The sequence below is a fragment of the Hippichthys cyanospilos genome, chromosome 16, assembly GCF_059441005.1.
Source record: "Hippichthys cyanospilos isolate Australia breed blue-spotted pipefish chromosome 16, RoL_Hcya_1.0, whole genome shotgun sequence".
NCBI classification, from domain to species: domain Eukaryota; kingdom Metazoa; phylum Chordata; class Actinopteri; order Syngnathiformes; family Syngnathidae; genus Hippichthys; species Hippichthys cyanospilos.
The window spans coordinates 16,917,667-16,937,009 of record NC_142384.1 but is presented as its reverse complement, the minus strand read 5'-3'; the positions used below and the strand labels follow the sequence as shown (position 1 = coordinate 16,937,009).

The following is a 19,343-nucleotide window of genomic DNA, read 5'->3' as shown; positions in this document are numbered from 1 at the left end:
TTTTAGCTGTTCTAATAGTCTTTCTCAGATTTTTTGTTTTTTTAATTTCTCAGTAACAGTTGCCGTAAATGACTTCATTACATCACAATTCAAAGTCGTTTATTTTCAGGGCTGATACCAATGAACTCATTTAATGCCAAGGACGTTTTTTTACGTTTTTCTTTAAGAGTCTGGGTATTCAATCCCAGATGCTTAAATATTGATTTAATTCTTAAGTATCTGGAAATTATTGTCCTTAAGGTACTCAAGGATCGATATAGAACTTAAATATCAGGGATTTAATGTCTGCACTCTGAAAAAAATTTGAAAATACGTCCCTTGCGATTTGATTAAAAAAATGTTTAATATTTATTTGACTCATAATTATATATTTTAATTTCAAGCTCTTGATTCATCTTGGCAGAAATCTTTTCTTCAGATAGTATTTTCCACAAATCGTCTTTATTTGTAGTTTCCGATTGAAAACTTTAACTGACTTATCTGACTGTTTTGTTGCCATTCCCTTTAGCGCAGTTCCATCTAGTGGATGCATAACGCAAACCCAGCCACCACTGTAGCTTCCATTCTATGCGCCTTATTGTGCGATGCGCCCTATAGGTGAAAACAGTTTTAAAATAGGCCGTTCATAGAGCGGAAAATATCGTAGTTAAGGGGGACGGTTACTGGTAGTTGGCCTGATTTTTATTTTCAGTAAAAGGAAAAATATTGGGGTGAAATTAAGAAAAAAAAACTCCAATTATTAACTGAAAAAATGTATTAAAGTGTGTTAATTGAACTTTTATTTCTCTTTTTCCTAACTAAGTAAACATAGCTGCAGCGTTGTTCATATTACGATGATGTGTCTTGTGTGGACGTTTCCCTGAAAGAATCCAGAGATCCATTATTCGTCACAATGTCAGCACATTATCAAAATATTGTAGCAGATTTTTGTCATTATTGCTGTTGACACACTCCAGTGAACACAAATTAACAGGCAAATATACATTGCCTGTACATAGTTATCAAAAAAAAAAAAAAACCTCAAAATATGCTGCGAGCCACATAAATGTGGATAGTGTGCTGCATACGTCCCCAGCGCCACAGTTTGGACACCTCTGAAATGTATTCTCAATTTTACAATAAAACTACCTTCTGCAAGTTCCTAACATCACCACTAGAGGACAACAAAGAGTAAAATAAAGTACATTTGGTGAGCTGCAAATGGCCTCTGCACAGTTCAGACACCTCTGATATGTATTCTCAAATAAAAAAAAAACTACCTTCTGCAAATTCATATTCTCACCACGAGAGGGCAGCGAAGAGTAATACAATGTACATTTTGTGTATGCTGCAGACCACTTAAATGTGGAAGGTGGGCTGCAAATGGCCCCCGCACCATAGTTTACATTCCTCTGATATGTATTCGCAATTAAAAATAATAAAAGACTACCTCCTGTAAGTCTGTAACCTCACCAGTAGAGGGCAACAAAGACTAATGCAATGTAATTTTGTATATGCTGCAGGCTACTTAAATGTCGATGGTGGGCTGCGAATGGCCCCCAAGCCATAGTTTAGACACTGGTGATATACTTAGTTTAAAAAAATGAAAAACTACGTTTTTCTAATTCATAACCTCACCACTTGCGGGTAGCAAAGAGTAAAAAAAAATGCGGATATAAAAAAATGTGGAAGACCTTATACAAGTTCATAAACTCGCCACTAGAGGACAGCAAAGAAACCAAACTGACATAAGGGTCAAGCTTTAAATATAGTGTCAACGTAATCAGCGCTGAGCACCAATTTTTTTGTTTGTTTGTTTTTTTTTTTTAACATGCTTGGATTTGCGGTTTCCTCGCACGCCTTGCGTCCCCTCCTCCCGCCCGCTCACAACCCTCCTCCTCGCGCTGACCTCCGCGGGCCATTGTTGGCAAACAAAGAATGCTCAGGCATCTGTTTTCAGGAAAATAAAAGACGCGGGGAAGGAGGCGAGGGAGGGCGTGTCCGGATGCCAGCAATGAAGTCGAGCCGGACCGACCCGATGGGCCGCAATCAAAATGAAAGCGCCGCAAGCCCAGCTTATTTGAGCGTCAGAACAAAAAGGGCGTCCCTCCGCGTTGCTTCTGTTGACATTTGCAACACTTGTGTGTTTTTTCAAGGAGGAGCTGGTATTTCCTGTACGTCCTGCTCCGCCGAACTCCCGCCCGTCCCTCCTCCGTAACATTTCCGCCACTTCTCACCGTCGGCATGATCGTGCGCGGCTCGCCGAGATTGCGAAACCTCAAAACCAATAAGGGTGAGCGCGTGTATAATGCATAAGGACCCGACTTCAGCCCAGGCGCCATTAGCGCTGATAAATAAGTCAAGAGGCCAGACGCAAAGGAAATGGGGCTCTCGCTTGAACCCCCGCGGGACACGTCGCTTTTATCACAACAAAATGTACGCTATCATTTTGACGAGATCCCAAAACAGGAAGGAACGCAGCTTTAGTCACGTCTCAGACCGGAATCATTGATTCTTGGATTTGGCAAAAACCGCACCTCGGTACTCGTCCACGCTTATTGTGAAGTTATGTGTTGTATATTGCCAAAAAGTTCTCAAATTTTTTTCCCCAATGATTTCACTGATCTGTGAAATATTTTTTCTCCTGCTTAGGGCCCCCTTAACGTAAAGATTTTTGGATGACAAAAATAAAAAGAGCGCCAATGCAAAACATAACAAATTAAAGGTACATTAAGTTTTGGCGCAGGAATCACCATCGCAAATGAGCAAAACGGTGATTCATGTTCAAATTAATTTGCTCTTAAATTGAAAAGAAAACCGCTGCACAATTTCACCACTAATGACAATTTAGATCTGTACGACAGTTAACAAAGGCAAACATGATTTGCAAAAATGACATTAACACTTTTTAAATTATATATTCTAATTAATTGGCTCTTAAATTGAATAAAAAAAACACTGCTGGAAATTTGAATCACTAATGAAAATTCTTATCTATATGGCAAATAAATTAAAGCAAAAAAAATGCTTTGCAAAAATGTCAGACACATTTTAAGTTATTTTATTTTATTTTCCATTTACTTTGCTCTTAATCGGAAAAGAAAACTGCTGCAAAATTGCATCACTAATGCCAATTTACATCTGTATGAAAGTTAAATGAATCCGGTTATTGGTACCCACCCATCCCAAATTAAAATGATTGTTAGTCGCAGCCTTATTCTCCTCATTAAGGTCACGTGACTTCTTTCTAACTGTATTATGAAATGAGAATAATTACTGGAAACGTTTGTAAAGCGGTAACACATTAAACCCGTTTTTTTTTTAATCAATTCAATTTTTCTTAAACGTTTGCAATGTGGTATAGCATTAAACAGTTTTTCATCCATTTTATTTTTCAGATTTTTTCGGGGTGTTTTAACTATCTTCATGTGAAATCAGCAGTTGGCTAGTTTTGTCCGAGCTACGTATTCTTATGGAAATTATTTGATGTCTGTCTATGAAAATGACCAGGCTCTAGTATTTATCTTTTACTGTCAAAATATCATTTGCACCTCTTTACACAAAGAAATAAAGGAGACAAATAAATAAAGGAGTCATATATTTACTGGTACTTTTTACACAATTATTTCTTCTTCTTGGGCGACGAAAGGGTTAAGCTTGACTGCATGCATCCACAGTGCAGGCCAGCCTCCCTCAGAACCCCACTCCTCCCTCCTTGCACTTTTAGCCGTTTTCAGGAAGGCATTCACACGGCACCGCATTGCACTCAGTTAAACACAGTGCGTTGGAATAATTTTTCTCCTGGATAGAAAAAAAAGTGCACACTTTGAGAGTGTTTCCTCCATCGGCCGGTCAGGACATGCGGAGAGGAGGAGGAACATTTTGCTCTTCTTTCCTCCTCAAGTTTGGAGCTTGACGCTGCCATGTCATGAAGGTAAGAGAGCGAGGACAAAAAAAAAAGGAAAGGTATGTTTATTTTTTCCGTCTATATTTGATGTAATGTATTTTGATTTGTAATTTTTCCTTTTGGTATACACAGTAGCTGAGTCACGGTGAGATAGTTCACCTCGTCCCGTTCGACGCAACGTCCCGGGAAAATTCCGACACGTACGGGACAATGTCAACTCAAATGTGCCTTTTTGTTTTTACTTGAAATTAATTCCGCTATTCGGTGCGCCTATTTAAACTTACATGGGATATAGTATAGATAGATAAGTTCTTTTGTTTCAAAATGTTTACATTTAGTTTTGTCGTCAGTAAATGAACAGGAAGTGCATCACCATCTGTGTTAAGTGACGTCACTTATCATTTTAAGGTGACTAATTCGTCTCTGCTATTACTTTTTTTTTCTATTTCCGCTCAATTTTGAAAAATTACACGATATACGTAAACTGACGATCACCTGTGCATCCATTGAGAACCAATTGTACCAAGACAAAGAGGTCCACCCTCGTCGGGCAAAAATAATTAGAACTACAATTAGTTGCGTAACCTGTCTACAAAAATAGAACAAAAAAATAAAAACAGCATCATCATTTGTTCATATTTCCGCCACATATTAAGCCACTTCCTCCTACGATGGAAGATGACGTCAGACGTGGAGAACGAACAGGAAGGTGTCATTTTAAATTTTGGGGACGAATGTACCATTTAACAGCTTATGTAATCAAGTAAAAAATTGAAAATGAGTTAAAAATAAGTTATTATGCCCCTATACATTTGTTACATGACGTGTAGAGCAATTTTTGGGCTTATTGGCAACAAGTAAAATGACAAGCTACAACAGCTGTCAAAACATGTAGCTTACGATGTTAATTTTGACATTATTGTTTGAAGTTTGAGGAAAGTTTTTATCGTATTTTCATTCCACCTTTCAACTGCTAACAAAACATTATTCATATGTAAACTTTTTTTATATTTGTCAAGGCAGACGTTTTACGACTAGCAACCCATTCATACAGGTGTACCTAATGATGTGGTCCATGAGTATATTTCCCTTTGAATATTATCTTTTCATCCACCCTGACATTATCGATCGGTCCAAAGTGCAGTCCAGTGTAATGAACAAGATTTCAAAACAGCTCCGTTAATTGCTGTCAAGTCCTTATTTGTGTCACAGTATTGTAAAGCCTGTTTAAACAGTCGGCTTGGAAACAATCCATTGCGTTTTGCATCGTAATCACTTTGCATTGTCTCATAGAAAGATGAGCTTGCTGTAGGTGTTGACGTTTGTGGTGCAGTTTTGTTTTTTTGTCCTGATGGCAGATCATTGTTTTGGGCGAGAGCTTTTTGTTCCTCCAAAATTTTATTCATCCGGGAGGATTTTGTGCTTCCAGGATAACACGGTGGACTAGTGGTTAGCCTGTTCGTCTCACAGTTGCAGTCTTTGCCTTCAACAGTCCATAGGTGTCCGATGTACTATATATGTCAAATTCCTGTATGTTTTATGTGTATTTATGCCCCAATGTTGTCTTCTTCATTTCCAACAGGAACACATTTGTGGATATAATTGAAGTGGTAAAGACAAGGTTGGATTCCTCTAATTTTTTTTCCTGAGCTGCTGCTTTCGAGCCCCCCCGCTTTCTTTTTTCCTGACGGGTGTCCTGAACATCACCGCCACTATGCAGACCTCGCTACGCCGGCAGATGAAAAACGTAGTGAACAACTACACCGAGGCCGAGATCAAGGTGCGCGAGGCCACCTCCAACGACCCGTGGGGCGCCTCCGGCTCGCTGATGGCCGATATCGCCGACCTGACCTACAACATGGTGGCCTTCACCGAGGTCATGGGTATGGTCTGGAGGCGGCTGAACGACCACGGCAAGAACTGGCGACACGTTTACAAGGCGCTCGCCCTCCTGGACTACCTGATCAAGACCGGCTCGCCCCGTGTGGCGCAGGAGTGCCGGGACAACATCTTCTCTATCCAGACCCTGAAGGACTTCCAGTACGTGGACCGCGACGGAGAGGACCAGGGTATCCATATCCGAGAGAAGGCCAAGAAACTGGTGGCTTTGCTGAAGGATCCGGAAAAGTTGAAGAAGGATCGGGCCCAGGCGTTGAAGGCCAGGTCGCGCATGGTGGGGGTCTACGGTGAATATGGGGAGCTGCCTCCTCCGTACCCCGCTACTCACGCCAGCCACTACGGGTCGTACGGGTCCAGAAGTTCGCCCTCTTCTCTGAATTGTGAGTAACAACACCAACCACTCCCCATACAACTCATTTTCTTTTTCAATCACGTTATATTCCAGAAGTTCGCAAATGTGGGTTCTCGAAGGTTCTAGAAAGAACTTCAGGGGGGTGGTTCTCAAATTAGGTGATATTTCAACAGGGTTTCTATAGATATCAGCAAATCAAATTTACTGTAATTCTGTGAGAGGAGCAGTTTGTTTCTTTTCAAATGAAGAGCTAATTAAGTGGAGCATGAAGCAAAGTAATTGTGTTATCGTGAGTCCTTTGCAAAACATTGGGCCTCTCCGCTTTCTTGTTTTTGCCTAAGAAGCTTTCTTTCCTATCCAGCGGGTTCTCAGATGGGGGTACGTGAAAGTACTCAAGGTGTTACGTGAGATATTAACAGGTTTAATATACTGGATGTTTTTGCCTTGGAAATGTTCGGGTTCTTAAATCGGGGTACCTGAAGGCACTTCAGGGGGTGTATCAGATTTTGACAGGTTTTCTGTATGTATCGGGAACTCTAATTAAATGCTGTGAGAGGAATGGTTCTTTTTACTTTCAAATTAAGAGCAAATTGATTGCAACATGAAGCAGATGAATGTCTAATTGTGTTGCAAAACATTCGGCCTATCCGGATCCCAGCGGGATCTCAAATAGGGGTACAAGTACCCCTTGGTAAGGCACTTCAGGGGGTACTAGTAATTTTAACAGGGTTTCTGCATGTATCAGCAAATCTGCTTTAAACGTTTGGATTTTAATGCACAGACGGGAACAGTACATTGTTACGTTTCAAATTAAGAGCAAATCGTAATGCGAGAGAAAAAATTGCTAGCTTGTACTGACGTCTTTGCAAAACGTAATTAGTGATGTCATTTTCTGGCAGACGAGCCGGATTTAAAACCGATGATGTCACATGGCCTGTCATCTGGAGTTACTTAAGTACCATACTTACCATACAGCAAATCATGTTATAAAGTACATTTTCTCTTTCTGTTTAAATCATTTTTTTTCAATTTTTCTCTACTCCAACTGTCGGACGTCAACATTCCGGTCATTCTCCCGTGAACGGCCACATCAGCTGATTTGTCGTTACAAAAGAGAAGAGAGTCACGAGGCCCCCGCCGTGCGTCCAAAAAGCTAGCAAACCGGTACAACTGTCATACGCTATACAGCTTAAAGGACGCAACTGGCCTGTGAAACTTAACTCACTCTGAACCAGCCGCAAAACAGAGTGTAAATTGGCTAGGTAGTAGCCACTTAGCTTGCTAGCGCATACTGTTAGTTGATTGCTGTGATATGTTGGCGTTAGCATTTTGTGAGTAATTTTTGGGGCTTTTATTTTTTAGGCAAGACGATGTTCACTGACAAACATACAGTAATAGCCCTTGGGCGTTGACTTTTTCCTGTGTGTTTTTGAATTAAAATGTGTAAAACGGTTGTGGAGCCAAAAACGGCGGCTTCATGGTGCGCTCAGAGGCGCATTCGCAGACGCTAGCTGGCTGTTTTATTGCTTCCCTTTCCTTTAGTCTTTTATTTTATTTATTTATTTTTTTTCATAAAAATGCCCATAAACTCATTTCCCAGCTCCAATATGCATTCTCTGCATATTTGGCCATGTGCTTGTACAGTAAGACTTTCCTAGAGAGGAATTGTATGCTCTCCCTTCGTTCACCTCATCAACACTTAGTAACTTTTAAAGTTAAACTCACGTTATCATCTTGGTCATCATCAGAAGAGGACACCTACTTTGGGCGTGAGCTGCGTTTGACAGTTTTATTTTCTTGTGTGGGCTTGTATGCACTCCATGTAAGTAAGTTGGAGGTGTTAAATTCATACGGCAAATTGACAGATAAGAATTAAGAAATTTTCTGGAATTTTTTATTGTCGTATGCTCTTCCTATGTATCAATAAATGACTCTGTTATTCAAGTTTTACAACAAATCACGGATGGTAATTGTTTACTTTGATAACTTTGTCGTTATCTGGGTGAAATTTCAGCTCTTTATATCCTTCCAATGCTTTCACTTTGATGCGTAATGCCTTTCGTGTAAAGATAAAAAGAATTGGACCAAATTCCGCACAAGCGTTGAGCTTTTTTGGGGGGGCTTGGGTTATCTTCATGTCCTCCCTATGCCCACTCTGACTATTGGGAGAAAATTTGCCATGGGACTCTTCTGTGGAACTGTATGCTCTCCTTTCAAGGAACAATAATGCAATGTGATACAAGTAATCGAAACAATTATACATTTGAAGTTGTAAAAATGTGTTCTCCATGGGTTTGTATGTACTCCCAATGCCGACTCTGACTATTGGAGACTATTGTGTTGAGTGGTACTCTTTTGTGGGCCTGTATGCTCTCCCTTTAAGTAACAATAATGTAAGGGTATACAACTACAAATATACGTTTGAAGTTGTAAAAATGGGTTTTCCATGGGTTTGTATGCTCTCCCTATGCTATAATAAATAATAGTGAATCAATTATCTGCTCACGCGCTTTAGTTTCTAGCAAGTACGAAAAGCCTGGCTGCTGCTGAGCATCTGCGCTTGTGCAAATCCACCCTAAAGATCTGTGGTATTTCGATGGGCCGCGTTCCAATTCCCCATCCATCTTCCGTCCCCCCCCAGCTCTTCGCACAGGCGCAGCATTGTTCTTGTGGCGGGCCCAGCGAGCGGCAAAAACGGCAACAAAGATCCCAAACAAGGAGCGCCGGCCGATCAATTAACATTCAGCGCCGGCGGCGTTCTGACCCGACGACTATGCCGAACCGTTTAGTTTCTTTCCCGCGCGCGCTCCTTCCGCCAACGGTTTTCGCACTTTGCCGAAAAGCTCAGTTCCCGCCCCTCCCCTCTCCTTCCTCCAGCCTCCTCGGCTCGCCTCGCGCCGGAGTTGGAGCAAGCTCGGCCGACCACCACGGGGGAGGAGGAGCTTCAGCTGCAGCTGGCCCTGGCCATGAGCCGGGAGGAGAATGAAAAGGTACGCCCCGTCGCACCCTTGCCCGACTCCGTGCGGAGCGCGTAGTGTGAACAGACCCAGGAAAAAGTCTGAAGTCGAGCCGAACTGTGAACGGGAGGAAATAAAAAGAAAAAATCATAGCTTTGTTTTCATATCAAACAAAAACAAACAGGGTCAGCAGAATCTCGTATGAAGGCATTTTTTCAATCAATGGTTCCCTGAAGTGAACGCGGTTTTTAAACCGGATGTATCATAACATTTAAAAAAAAAAGAAGAAGCCAGAGCTGTTGGAGCGCTGTTTTTTTTTTTCTCTCCTCTTTTCCCATGCGCTCACGGCCAGCGGTATCATTAAGGCCCGCTTTTATGCGCGCCGCCATTTCCTTGAGAACAGAACGTCTCTGTCTCTGACTCAGCCAGTAATGGCGCTAGCATCCACCGCCGCGAGCCGGTCAAACAGGAAGCGCGTATCGATCCGCACCCGGGCGCCCGCCCGCCCGCCCGCTAGAAGGAAACAAATGATCCCGGATGAAGGGCCTCGGCCTTTGCCGCTAATCCTTGCTCCCCTTGACCGCAGCCGCCGACGACGACGACAGTGGTTCTCGATGAAAAGACCGCAATGCAGATCGCTGTGAGCCTCAGCAAAGAGGTTAAGAAGGTACCGCTTCCCTTGGGCCCGGGGACAAGAAGGAAACCCCTTCTTCTATCAGATTTCTTACACAGCGTGAGCAAAAGTATTGAGACAAGGGAATCCAGGAGGGCCAAATGTGAAATGTCAAACATCTTCCCAAGAAAGCGAGGAGGGAACAACGCCGTTATAAAGCGTCCCAATACTTTTGTCCACGGAGTGAATTTCAAGTAACTTTCTTCCCCAGGTCTTTATTTAACAAGCCGCTCAATCTTCTCTTCTCAGTGGTGTGAGGCGAGGCACCGGGGGTGTCGCGGGGCCATCGCAGACAATGTCCTAACAATTTTTTTCTGGGGGTGGGGGGTGGCGCGGGGGAACCTTTTAGCAGTCGGTCAAGCGGACGCCCGCCACGCTGGAAATGGATGAAGACTCGCAGCTGCGCTTAGCGATGAACATGAGCAAGGAGGCACACCAACAGGTAGGCTGGGAATAAATGAAAAAAACATTAGCGCATGCAATATTTTTAGAGCCGGGATTTTCCATTAAAAAAAAAAAAAAAAATCAATTACGGGCAAATCAATTGAAACATAAAAAAAATAAATTACTAATTAGGTTTCTAATGTAATCATTTACTTTACGACTCGGACTTAGGGCCTAGGACTTAGTACCTGGAACCGAATACCTGGATTTTTTTAAAAGAAAAAATAATTGTTGAAAAAAAATGCAATTCATTTTTTTTTTATTAAAAATTGAATAAAAAAAAATACATCTTTGGGATTGAATGAGTCAAGTGGACTGAAACAACCTTTTGCTAAGTCATGTTTTTTAACGTTTTTTTATGCAATAGTAAAAAAACATCACGTCAGACAATCTTAGGCAGTTGCTGAATAAAATACACTAGTTTGAACAATGTGTTGTTTTTTTTCATTCTAAAAATGTTTTGCTGTGGCTACATCGTTTAAAAACAGTTGAGAAACACTGATAACATCATTTAGAGGTTTTTTTCAACAAAAATAAATAAAAGATTTCAAGCACCCAAGCGTGTCCGCATATGTTGACAGGAGCAACTCAGTCGGCAAGACCGGGACGAGACGATGCTCAAGAAAGCTTTGGAGGAGAGCAAACGCGAGATGTCGTCTAAAGGCGGGGTAGGAAACTTAGCTCGTGATGATTGGCTGTTCGGAGATTATTCTTTTTTGGAACTATATGGGGATTTGAGATACTATGTACGCTAAATATTCTAAATACGAGACGAGCTTTTTGTCCTTGTTGTCAGACGGCCTTCATGGACCTGGTAGATGTTTTCGCCGCGCCCAAAGATCCTCCGCCCAGTGAAAACGTGTGGAATAAAAGCCCGTTCCAAGCGTCCGCTCGTGCCAGGGTTTCAGACCTCTGGGACCCCTTGGGTGAGTCTTTCCACATTTCTGCTCCCAAAAATCTAAAGGCGGGAGTGACCAAATCATAAGAAAACAGCCAAAAAAAAAAAAAAAGTCTTTGTCGTCAATGGACGTCAATGGCACACCTCGGTAGGGTTACGTTGACGCGCTTACTCGTCGGTGGCACTTAAACCCCAAAATATTTTTGACAATAATATGTTCTGTGTAGCTCTACTTGTCTACATTCTGATTAACTGTGAAATATAAATTCGGTAGCAAAAATGTTTTCCATCTCCCGGGCGGCCATTTTGCCATTTCCTGTTGCCTGAAAATGACATCACAGTAGCTAGGGACTCAGGTTACGACCAATCGCGGCTACGCCCGATGTCAGACTTGAGTCAAGTGATATTCACAAGCCGAGCTGTGATTGGTCATGAGGTTAATAATTGGAGTTCAATTTTTTTTTTTTTTTTTTTTTTTTGGGGGGGGGGGGGCTACGTGGCTGAAAATATATTAGCATGCGGTCTGCTCCCTCTAATTTACTGCAGACGGGTCGTCAAGAGATGATGCCTCCTGGATGGTACCGCCCACTTCCAACAGCCCGCCCCCGCCTTGGGAGCCCAGCCCACCCCCGGGCAACCCTTGGGACCCCCCACCCGGCAAATCGTCCTCCAACCCATGGGGCACAGGTGAGTCGTCAGTACAGTTCATTTATGCGTCGTCTCTGCAGTCATCTTTCGAAATATTTTTGGGTTACTTTTGGTCGAGGCTCCATAAATGGTATACAAACCCACGCGGTAATGAAACAATCAGTGATTGGTTATTTTTAAACTCTCCGATTAGAGATCGCCATCGGTCCCAAAAGTCCTGTTTGCGTGAGGGATTAGGCGAAGATTTGATCTATTTTGCAAAGTGGTAAATAATGCCGAAATAAAAGAGCGCGCACTTTGCGGAATACGATCCAAATTGAGCATATTTGGACACAAGGGCTTCCTGCCCATCGCTGACAATACGCACGTCGCAAAACTAAGAGGGGTGGACATGCGGCGAAGGAAACGGACGAATGATTGTTTTTCAGCGTCATCGGCGGTCGACCCCTTCACAATCCCCAAAAAGTCTCCTCTCCGAGCCGCCAGCCCCTCAGGTGATCCGCGCCATCCGCTTTTGTCCCGATACTTTTGCCCAGCGCTAAACGAATCCACCCGGTCTTTTAGACGGCGACCTGTTCGACGAGGCCATGGACGGCGGTGCCCTCGACGGGCTGCGGGACGGCAGCCCCGAGATGTTTGACCTGCACGAATTGGGACGTAGCCTGCCGGAGGCCAAGCCCCGCACGCTGCACACCCCCGAGTCCTTCCTGGGGCCCGCCGCCGCTTCTCTGGTCAACCTGGACGCGCTCATCCCGCCGAACTCGCAGGCCAAGACCATGAACCCCTTTTTGGCAGGTAAAAGACAGGCATTTATTTGAGGGAGGTGTTTGTTTCTTGTTATAGACTTCAAATGGGCTCATCTCGACTCTCAAATGCCTCATGTTTGAAGTCAGTTCTTTTTTTTCTCCGATTTGAGCTAGGCATTTATTTGCTCCTGCTTTGGTTAGAAGCAAAGCTTGGCTGAAAACTTGCTTCTGGAAAAAAAAAAAGACTGAATTTCACCTAGTAAATGTTTATATGTGCAGTTGTTATATAATGTGTTTTTGCCCTGAAGAGGATGAGGATGAGGCGAGACATTTAATTGATGGTGTTTTTTTTCATGTTTTGGTCGCAACAGAATTCAGATGGACTCAGCTTAATTAGCAAAGTTTTTAACCAGTGTTTTAACCACTGAAGGGAAAAATGTTTACCTATTTGAAGGATGAATTTATTTGCTCCTGTTTTGGTTCGCAACAAAAATCAATTGGCTCCACTTTAACTCCCAAATGTCTTGTTTTGTCCTTTTTTTCCCTGAAGGGGGAAATGTTCATCTATTTTAGGGAGGCATTTGTTTGAAAAATTGAAATATGCTGAACTTCACCTTTAAATGTCACCTTTTAAATGCCTTTTAAATTTGAGGGAGGGTTTCATTTGCTCCTGTTTTTTTTTTTCAGCAACAAAGTTCAGCTTCACTCCTTAATGAGTGTCAAGTCCTTCCTGGCGCATTTGTCGTCTGAGGGTATAAGAAAGGTGTCTAATTGAGTGAGGCCTTTAGTTCATATTTAGCTTAGCGACAAAGTTCAATCGTGCTCTGCTTCTTACAAATGTCTGTTAAGTCACTAATCACATTTTTTTTTCATCTTCACATTTGTTTTTAGGCGCGGGTTCCGCCGCCCCCATCAACCCGTTCGATCCCGAGCCGGTCCGACGCACCCTGGGCCAAATGGCCTCGGGCTCGGGCACCCTGCAGCCTTCCCTCCCGTACAGCGCCTCGCTGCCCCTGCCGGGCAGCCAGCAGCCGGCCAGCCTCCCGTCGTCCTTCACCCACCCCAGCCACACGGGCCTGGAGTTGCCCCAGCCTCTCTTGCCCCTCTCCACCGGCGCCGCTCCGGCGTCCCAGCCCTCGCTGAACAATCAGAACCCTTTCCTATGAGGAAGCCCTCAACTGAGTCACGCAAAGGGAAATTGAACTGCTGCCTCAAGGAATCTAGGTTTTTTTTTTTTTCTACGTAACAAACTATCCGATGCAGTTACAGGTTAGAAATAACGTATCGTGTAAAAGTCCTTTCCGGGCTATTGCTAATGAGCTAACGTGACAGCAACGGCAAAACGGTGTGAGTTGTGGCAACAATGGAAGCGCTCCATCAATTGCTTCTACTCGTTTCACTCTTCTCAAATAATGCCCCCCTCAGAAAGAAATATAGTTAGAAGTCAAGTGCTCAATAGCTCCTCCCGGTGTTTGGCCCTGAATACGAACAGCCATATTACCTCCAATAGTGACTCCCTCAGAAACAGATACCGCGCCCCCAATAACCAAACGATGAAATGCCCAATCGTTTGGCTCCGATTTCCTCAAAGAACGATCCGAATATTTGGCCCTGAAGAACAGCCGCGTGTCCTCAAATAATGGCACCGTGCCCCCAATAATGGCAAAATGAAATGCCTACTTTCTACTTGTACGGTGCTGATTTCCTCAAACGGCGTGCCCCCAATAATCACAAAATTAAACACCCTATTGTTTTTTTCCTTTGCCTCTGATTTCCTCCAATAGCGCTCCCCTCAGAAATACATGCCGTGACCCCAATTATCAGTTAGAAAATTAAACACCTTCTTCAAATAAATACTGTTTTTTTTTCTTTTCCCAAAAAGATAATAGCCGTGATTATCTGTCGTCAAGTTCATTGTAAAGACTTTATTGAATGTCATATAAAAAATTCTCGCGCAACATAAACATTGTTTACTATCAAGTCAAAGCCTTCCTAATCTTGATTTTATGAATCCAGTATTTTAAGACTCACAAAAAAAAAAATCTGAGCAATTACAAACATGCCTGCGTTTATCCACAAAGCTCGAATTGAATGGATGGAATGAATGACGGTACATCGGATTATAACTTGACCTTTAGCCTAAATCCGTTTTCCCCGCTTCCATTTCCTTGTCCGTTTGATCAAACCGTCACAACGGCGTCCTATTTCATGTCACTTGACGGCGACGGATTCCAGCCATGCCAACACTTCTCGCAGTCCCGTTCCCGAGCGGGCGCTGGCTTCCAGCGTTGTGATTGGCTGAGGGGCGCAGGCCACCACGTCGTCCAATCGGATCAGGGACTGGATCTCCACCGGGCTCATGGTGCAAGGCACGTCCCTGGGAACCAAACCTTATCAATCCGGGTCATTATTACGTGCTATTCTATCACGGTGGAATCTCTTTACCGTTTGTTGAAGATTATAAGCACGGGAGCGTCTCGCAGGGGCTCGGCGGAAAGTACAGACAGCAGCTGGATGCACGACGACGACACTTGTGCGATGTTAGCGGAATCCACCACGAACTGACAATAAAAGAACTATATGTTCTAAAGTGTATTTTCAGCATCGGTTGATGGAAGATGCTTACTTACTATGACTGATGAGCAGTCCTTGAAGTAACTGGGCCATATTGGGCCCATGCAGCCCCCCAGCTCCCTCACCGTCACTTTCTTTCTCCTTAAAGTCATGTCCGTCAGGTTGGTTCCCACCTGTGAGGAGGTATATATAAATGTATCAGTGATGTTTTTGGCGAGAAAGAAAACAAAATAATGCCCCCCCCCTCTCAAAAAAAGAAAAAAATATCCTGTAATACGCAGCATATCGTAAAACGGGATGGTTCGTTAGTAATACATAAAGTAATGTGCCGCCACATGTTTTATTTTTTTTTAATAAAGAAATAATAATAAAAGATAATAAAAAACATTAAAAATACAATTTGAATACACCATTATTTTAATCTTTCTTTTTTTTGTCCTTAATACCAAATCAGGAAGAACTAATTTTGTGAATTAGTTTAAACGATTTAACCGTTTGATAGCACGAATAAAAGACAAACGTGTATTTTACTTTTGTATTATTAAACAGTATGAAAATAAGTCTATCGGACTAACAGTTGGAAATAAACGTGTATAGCAATTTTGATTCAAATTTACAGTTGGCAGAGTATGTGGAGGGGTATCCACTTCGACAGCTCCATGTAAACTGAGATGTGGACGAAAAGTTAAGAAAGCAAGAGCAGAAGTTCGTCAAATACCAAATCTGTTCAATTTTTAGCTGTCACTCGCGATGCTTGCCATGATAAATTAGCGTGTTTAAGCGTGCACAAAAGCTTCCAGCTTTTGTTTAAGCCAAGCAAACAAGCAAAAAAAAAAGGATATCGAGTAGTTGTTTAAGGAGCAAAGTTTTTCCGACGCCCGTAGCTCCGAGGAGTAAACACACTTCGTTACGACTCATTTTCTTTTCAGGGACATCTTGAGGTATTAGCGCGTAGGTTCCTGGGAAACCATGGTGACAGTCACGTGGTTAAATAACTCGCCTATGATAGGCGATAGCGCATGGGTGAGATAAGATTCTGATTGGACTACGTCATGTAAATACTACGGAAAGCAAAAGTAACCAAAGTTGATAATGTTAGAAACGTAAACCCTTTTCAGCAAAGCGTTCATATTTATATATACCCGTCTATGTATCGCTTAAAAGTTTTTAAAATATTAAACACTTGTAAATGTATTTTAATATATACAATCAACTCTTTTTTTGGTTCAATAAATACCTAATAATTGACTCATCGGTTTACTCTCGTGTAGTCCGTTAGCTGATACGTCACGCGAGCGTTCATGCTAAATTAACACGGCTGCAGACTTTTGGCGTGCGATTGCGTCGTTATTATTTCAATATACGTTTAATTCTCGTTGACCGATGGAAGAAAAACTTAAGGAAGAGTTGGGCACAGCCACGCTGAAGTCAGCTGGCAACGCAGGAGGCGGCTGCATCAGTCAGGCCCAGTCTTACCACACTGACACTGGCAAAGTGTTTGTCAAGATACACCACAAGTGCCAGGTAACTTTTATTCTTTTTTTTCCCCCTACACAATTTGTATTTTTACATGTTTTTCACCCCCCAGGCCAAATTAATGTTTGATGGAGAAATGGCCAGTTTGGAGGCCATAATCAAAACAGGAACAATTAAGGTGCCCCAACCTGTCAAGGTGATCGAGTTGGACACCGGAGGTTGTGTTTTTGTGATGGAGCATTTGGATATGCGAGGTCTGAACAAGTGAGTTCTTCTGTCGCTCGCTCTGCCTGCATGGCCACAAATTCATCAAAAAAGCAAGTTTGGAACTTTAGTGTTTTACTTGTAACGTGCAGGTTTTCCAAACAGCTCGGGGAGCAGCTGGCTGATCTTCACCTGCACAATAAGAAACAGCTGGAGAAAGTGAGCAAAGAGCAGCAGACAGTTGGTAACTGTTCTTCCATAACTGCAAATATTGACACATTATTAATCAGCATGACTCCTAGAAGAAATGCTCTCAAAACTACTTTTGAAATTGAAACTACTTTTAAATGAAAGAGCATATTATATATAATTATATATATTATATATTATATTATATATATATATATATATATATATATATATATATATATATATATATATATATATATATATATATACATATATATATATATATATAATTAAAACCATACAGAAAATAAAAGCATGGTCATTTTTTTAAAATAAAAACACTTTAAATAAATCAGTTAAATCAAACATGGATATGTCGTGATAGGCAAGCTGAATTGATGTCTTCTTTGTAACTAGGAAAAGGAACCGAGCAGTCTGAGGGGATTTACGTGGACAAATATGGCTTCTCAACCAACACATGCTGTGGGTATATACCACAGGTAAACTAAGTGTAAGCTGCAAAAAAAAAAAAAAGAGGCAGCCGAAGCATGCCTCGTTTTGATTTGTCACCCGCAGGATAACAAATGGCAGGATGACTGGGTGACATTTTTCACACGACAGAGGCTTGAGAGTCAGCTCAACCTCCTGGAGAAGTCCAACGGGGACCGAGAGGCCAGAGAGCTTTGGGCGGCACTGCAGGTATGCTAGAACGCTGGGAGCGTACTTTTAAGACATAGCCATTAACTGGTTTCTACCGCCACCTACTGTCTTGAGATGAAACACGAGTCAACAAAGTTGTCTGCTTGCTGGCATAGTTTGACCGCCGCTCAATGAAATGTCCCAAGAATCACAGCAAACTCAGTCAAATGCATCTCAAAAATTGTAATTACAAAGGTTTGATATGGACCGAAATTTGGACAGTGATTATTTTCGCAAACAAAATCTCGCACGTTCAGCTGCAATGACGTAGAAATGACAGAATCATTGCATGTTGTAATTTTACATGTTTTAATCATCTGCAGGAAATAGCTTCCTATTGTTTTTTTCCCTTTGATGTCATAAAAAAAAAATCAAAGCAATTTCCATAATTTGCAACATGATGTCCCAAGGGTTAAAGCAAGGCATTTAATTGCTTCTTTGACAGCTGAAGATCCCTCAGTTTTTCAGAGACGCCCAGGTGTTCCCCGCTCTCCTCCACGGAGACCTGTGGGGCGGCAACGTGGCGGAAACCGCCGAAGGCCCGGTGATCTTTGACCCCGCTTCTTTCTTTGGCCATTCCGAGTACGAGTTGGGAATCGCCGGGATGTTCGGAGGTTTCAACGGCTCTTTTTACTCGACCTACCACGAGAAAATTCCCAAAGCGCCCGGCTTTGCCGAGAGAAACCAACTGTACCAACTCTTCCACTACCTGAATCATTGGAACCACTTTGGCGGCGGATACAGAGGCTCGTCCATACGCGTCATGAAGGACCTGCTCAAGTAATTGAGCTACAGCTACCTGAGTCTTAAAATTCATATTTGAGGAAGCTTTTCAACCAGTCACTTTTACCTTCATATTTTTTTTCTGTACGCTACACAACATGCTAATTTATTTTAGGTTCAAAATGGCATGAAATCAAAATGAATAAACAATTATGACTTCATTTGATTTTTACGTTTATTCTAGGTTTCACACTTACAAATGTAATCATGCTCAATTTATTTGAAGTAAAAACTGCTCCAAACAGGGATGACGCAAACAAAATGTGTTCTCTTTTTTTCACTACAATTTACTTTGTCACACCCGTGAAAGAAATAGTAACATATTATTTGAGATTTTAGGTAAAGAATTTAGAATGGAAAGAGTCGACCTGGAAAACAAACTCGATTCTCTTGGGGAAAAAAAAACAACTGTTATTGAACACCTTTGCCTTTGGTTCCGCCCCTAGTGGCGTCACTTCCGTTATTTTGTGCCATTCTGCAACGTATTTTATACCTTAAAGCCATTTTATCGTTCTTTTTTGCATTTCTTTTGTTTTAAGTTTGCATCCAAAGTCGTTTTTCTGACTGGATTTTTTTTACTATACAGTGGTTTTAAAATTTTGTTTGCAGTTTTTTTTTTTAATTCTTGGTTGGGTTTGCTTCCGTTTCATTTTGTGATCTCATTTTTTGCTGTAATTTTTTAAACGTGTTTGCATCTTCTGTTTGCAGTTATTTTTGGTGTATGTAACGTTCTACCGATTGCAACGGTTTACTCTTGTACTGCGGTATATTTAGGTAACAGCAGCAGAGTACCAACTGTGTATTTGTACAAATTAATGTTTTTTTGCACTGTACCAGGCAGTTGTTTGCAGAAAAGCATGCATATTTTGCATCTAATTGTCTGAGGACTTGTTGCGTTCTACCCAAGTCCAAAAA

General features: G+C 42.1%; 3 protein-coding genes across 11 annotated transcripts; 2 read left to right on the top strand and 1 right to left on the bottom strand.

Moving 5' to 3' along the window:
- Positions 1-3,690: 3,690 nt before the first annotated feature.
- On the top strand, positions 3,691-15,098 carry epn3a (epsin 3a). 5 transcript variants are annotated; one of them, XM_088436359.1, is made up of 11 exons: positions 3,691-3,913; positions 5,469-6,165; positions 9,015-9,127; positions 9,681-9,761; positions 10,120-10,209; positions 10,793-10,879; positions 11,008-11,137; positions 11,656-11,796; positions 12,186-12,251; positions 12,322-12,552; positions 13,395-15,098. In XM_088436359.1, the coding sequence occupies exons 2-11, from the start codon at positions 5,601-5,603 to the stop codon at positions 13,667-13,669; spliced, it is 1,779 nt and encodes a 592-aa protein (XP_088292485.1). In that variant the 5' UTR covers positions 3,691-3,913; positions 5,469-5,600; the 3' UTR covers positions 13,670-15,098. The 5 variants fall into 5 exon arrangements, with proteins under 5 accessions (XP_088292485.1, XP_088292482.1, XP_088292484.1 ...); XM_088436356.1 differs by having other exon boundaries at positions 10,117-10,209; XM_088436358.1 differs by having other exon boundaries at positions 3,691-3,945; positions 10,117-10,209.
- Positions 14,414-16,068, bottom strand: arl16 (ARF like GTPase 16). Of its 4 annotated transcripts, none has more exons than XM_088436368.1 (5): positions 15,920-16,068; positions 15,695-15,750; positions 15,134-15,250; positions 14,949-15,079; positions 14,414-14,880 (listed from the first exon to the last, which is right to left on the bottom strand). In XM_088436368.1, exons 1-5 carry the CDS (start codon positions 15,993-15,995, stop codon positions 14,715-14,717), a joined length of 546 nt encoding a protein of 181 aa, XP_088292494.1. In that variant the 5' UTR covers positions 15,996-16,068; the 3' UTR covers positions 14,414-14,714. The 4 variants fall into 4 exon arrangements, with proteins under 4 accessions (XP_088292494.1, XP_088292495.1, XP_088292496.1 ...); XM_088436369.1 differs by having other exon boundaries at positions 14,949-15,064; positions 15,920-16,067; XM_088436370.1 differs by lacking the exon at positions 15,695-15,750 and having other exon boundaries at positions 15,981-16,048.
- Positions 15,660-18,676, top strand: fn3krp (fructosamine 3 kinase related protein). 2 transcript variants are annotated; one of them, XM_088436367.1, is made up of 6 exons: positions 15,660-16,601; positions 16,666-16,817; positions 16,910-17,001; positions 17,364-17,446; positions 17,523-17,645; positions 18,106-18,676. In XM_088436367.1, the coding sequence occupies exons 1-6, from the start codon at positions 16,461-16,463 to the stop codon at positions 18,427-18,429; spliced, it is 915 nt and encodes a 304-aa protein (XP_088292493.1). In that variant the 5' UTR covers positions 15,660-16,460; the 3' UTR covers positions 18,430-18,676. The 2 variants fall into 2 exon arrangements, with proteins under 2 accessions (XP_088292493.1, XP_088292492.1); XM_088436366.1 differs by having other exon boundaries at positions 15,709-16,601; positions 18,091-18,676.
- The last annotated feature ends 667 nt before the right edge of the window (positions 18,677-19,343 follow it).

Bases quoted from the DNA above. Each gene is read 5' to 3' on its own strand.
- epn3a (XM_088436356.1), top strand. From the start codon at position 5,601: ATGCAGACCTCGCTACGCCGGCAGATGAAAAACGTAGTGAACAACTAC. The intron at 9,128-9,680 runs GTACGCCCCGTC...CCTTGACCGCAG, and splicing joins GCCGGGAGGAGAATGAAAAG to CCGCCGACGACGACGACAGT. The intron at 10,210-10,792 runs GTAGGCTGGGAA...ATATGTTGACAG, and splicing joins GCAAGGAGGCACACCAACAG to GAGCAACTCAGTCGGCAAGA.
- arl16 (XM_088436368.1), bottom strand. From the start codon at position 15,995: ATGAGTCGTAACGAAGTGTGTTTACTCCTCGGAGCTACGGGCGTCGGA. The intron at 15,751-15,919 runs ATATCCTTTTTT...CTTTTCGTCCAC, and splicing joins GCTCCTTAAACAACTACTCG to ATCTCAGTTTACATGGAGCT. The intron at 15,251-15,694 runs GTAAATTTGAAT...ACCTCCTCACAG, and splicing joins CTCCACATACTCTGCCAACT to GTGGGAACCAACCTGACGGA.
- fn3krp (XM_088436366.1), top strand. From the start codon at position 16,461: ATGGAAGAAAAACTTAAGGAAGAGTTGGGCACAGCCACGCTGAAGTCA. The intron at 16,818-16,909 runs GTGAGTTCTTCT...TGTAACGTGCAG, and splicing joins GATATGCGAGGTCTGAACAA to GTTTTCCAAACAGCTCGGGG. The intron at 17,646-18,090 runs GTATGCTAGAAC...CTTCTTTGACAG, and splicing joins AGCTTTGGGCGGCACTGCAG to CTGAAGATCCCTCAGTTTTT.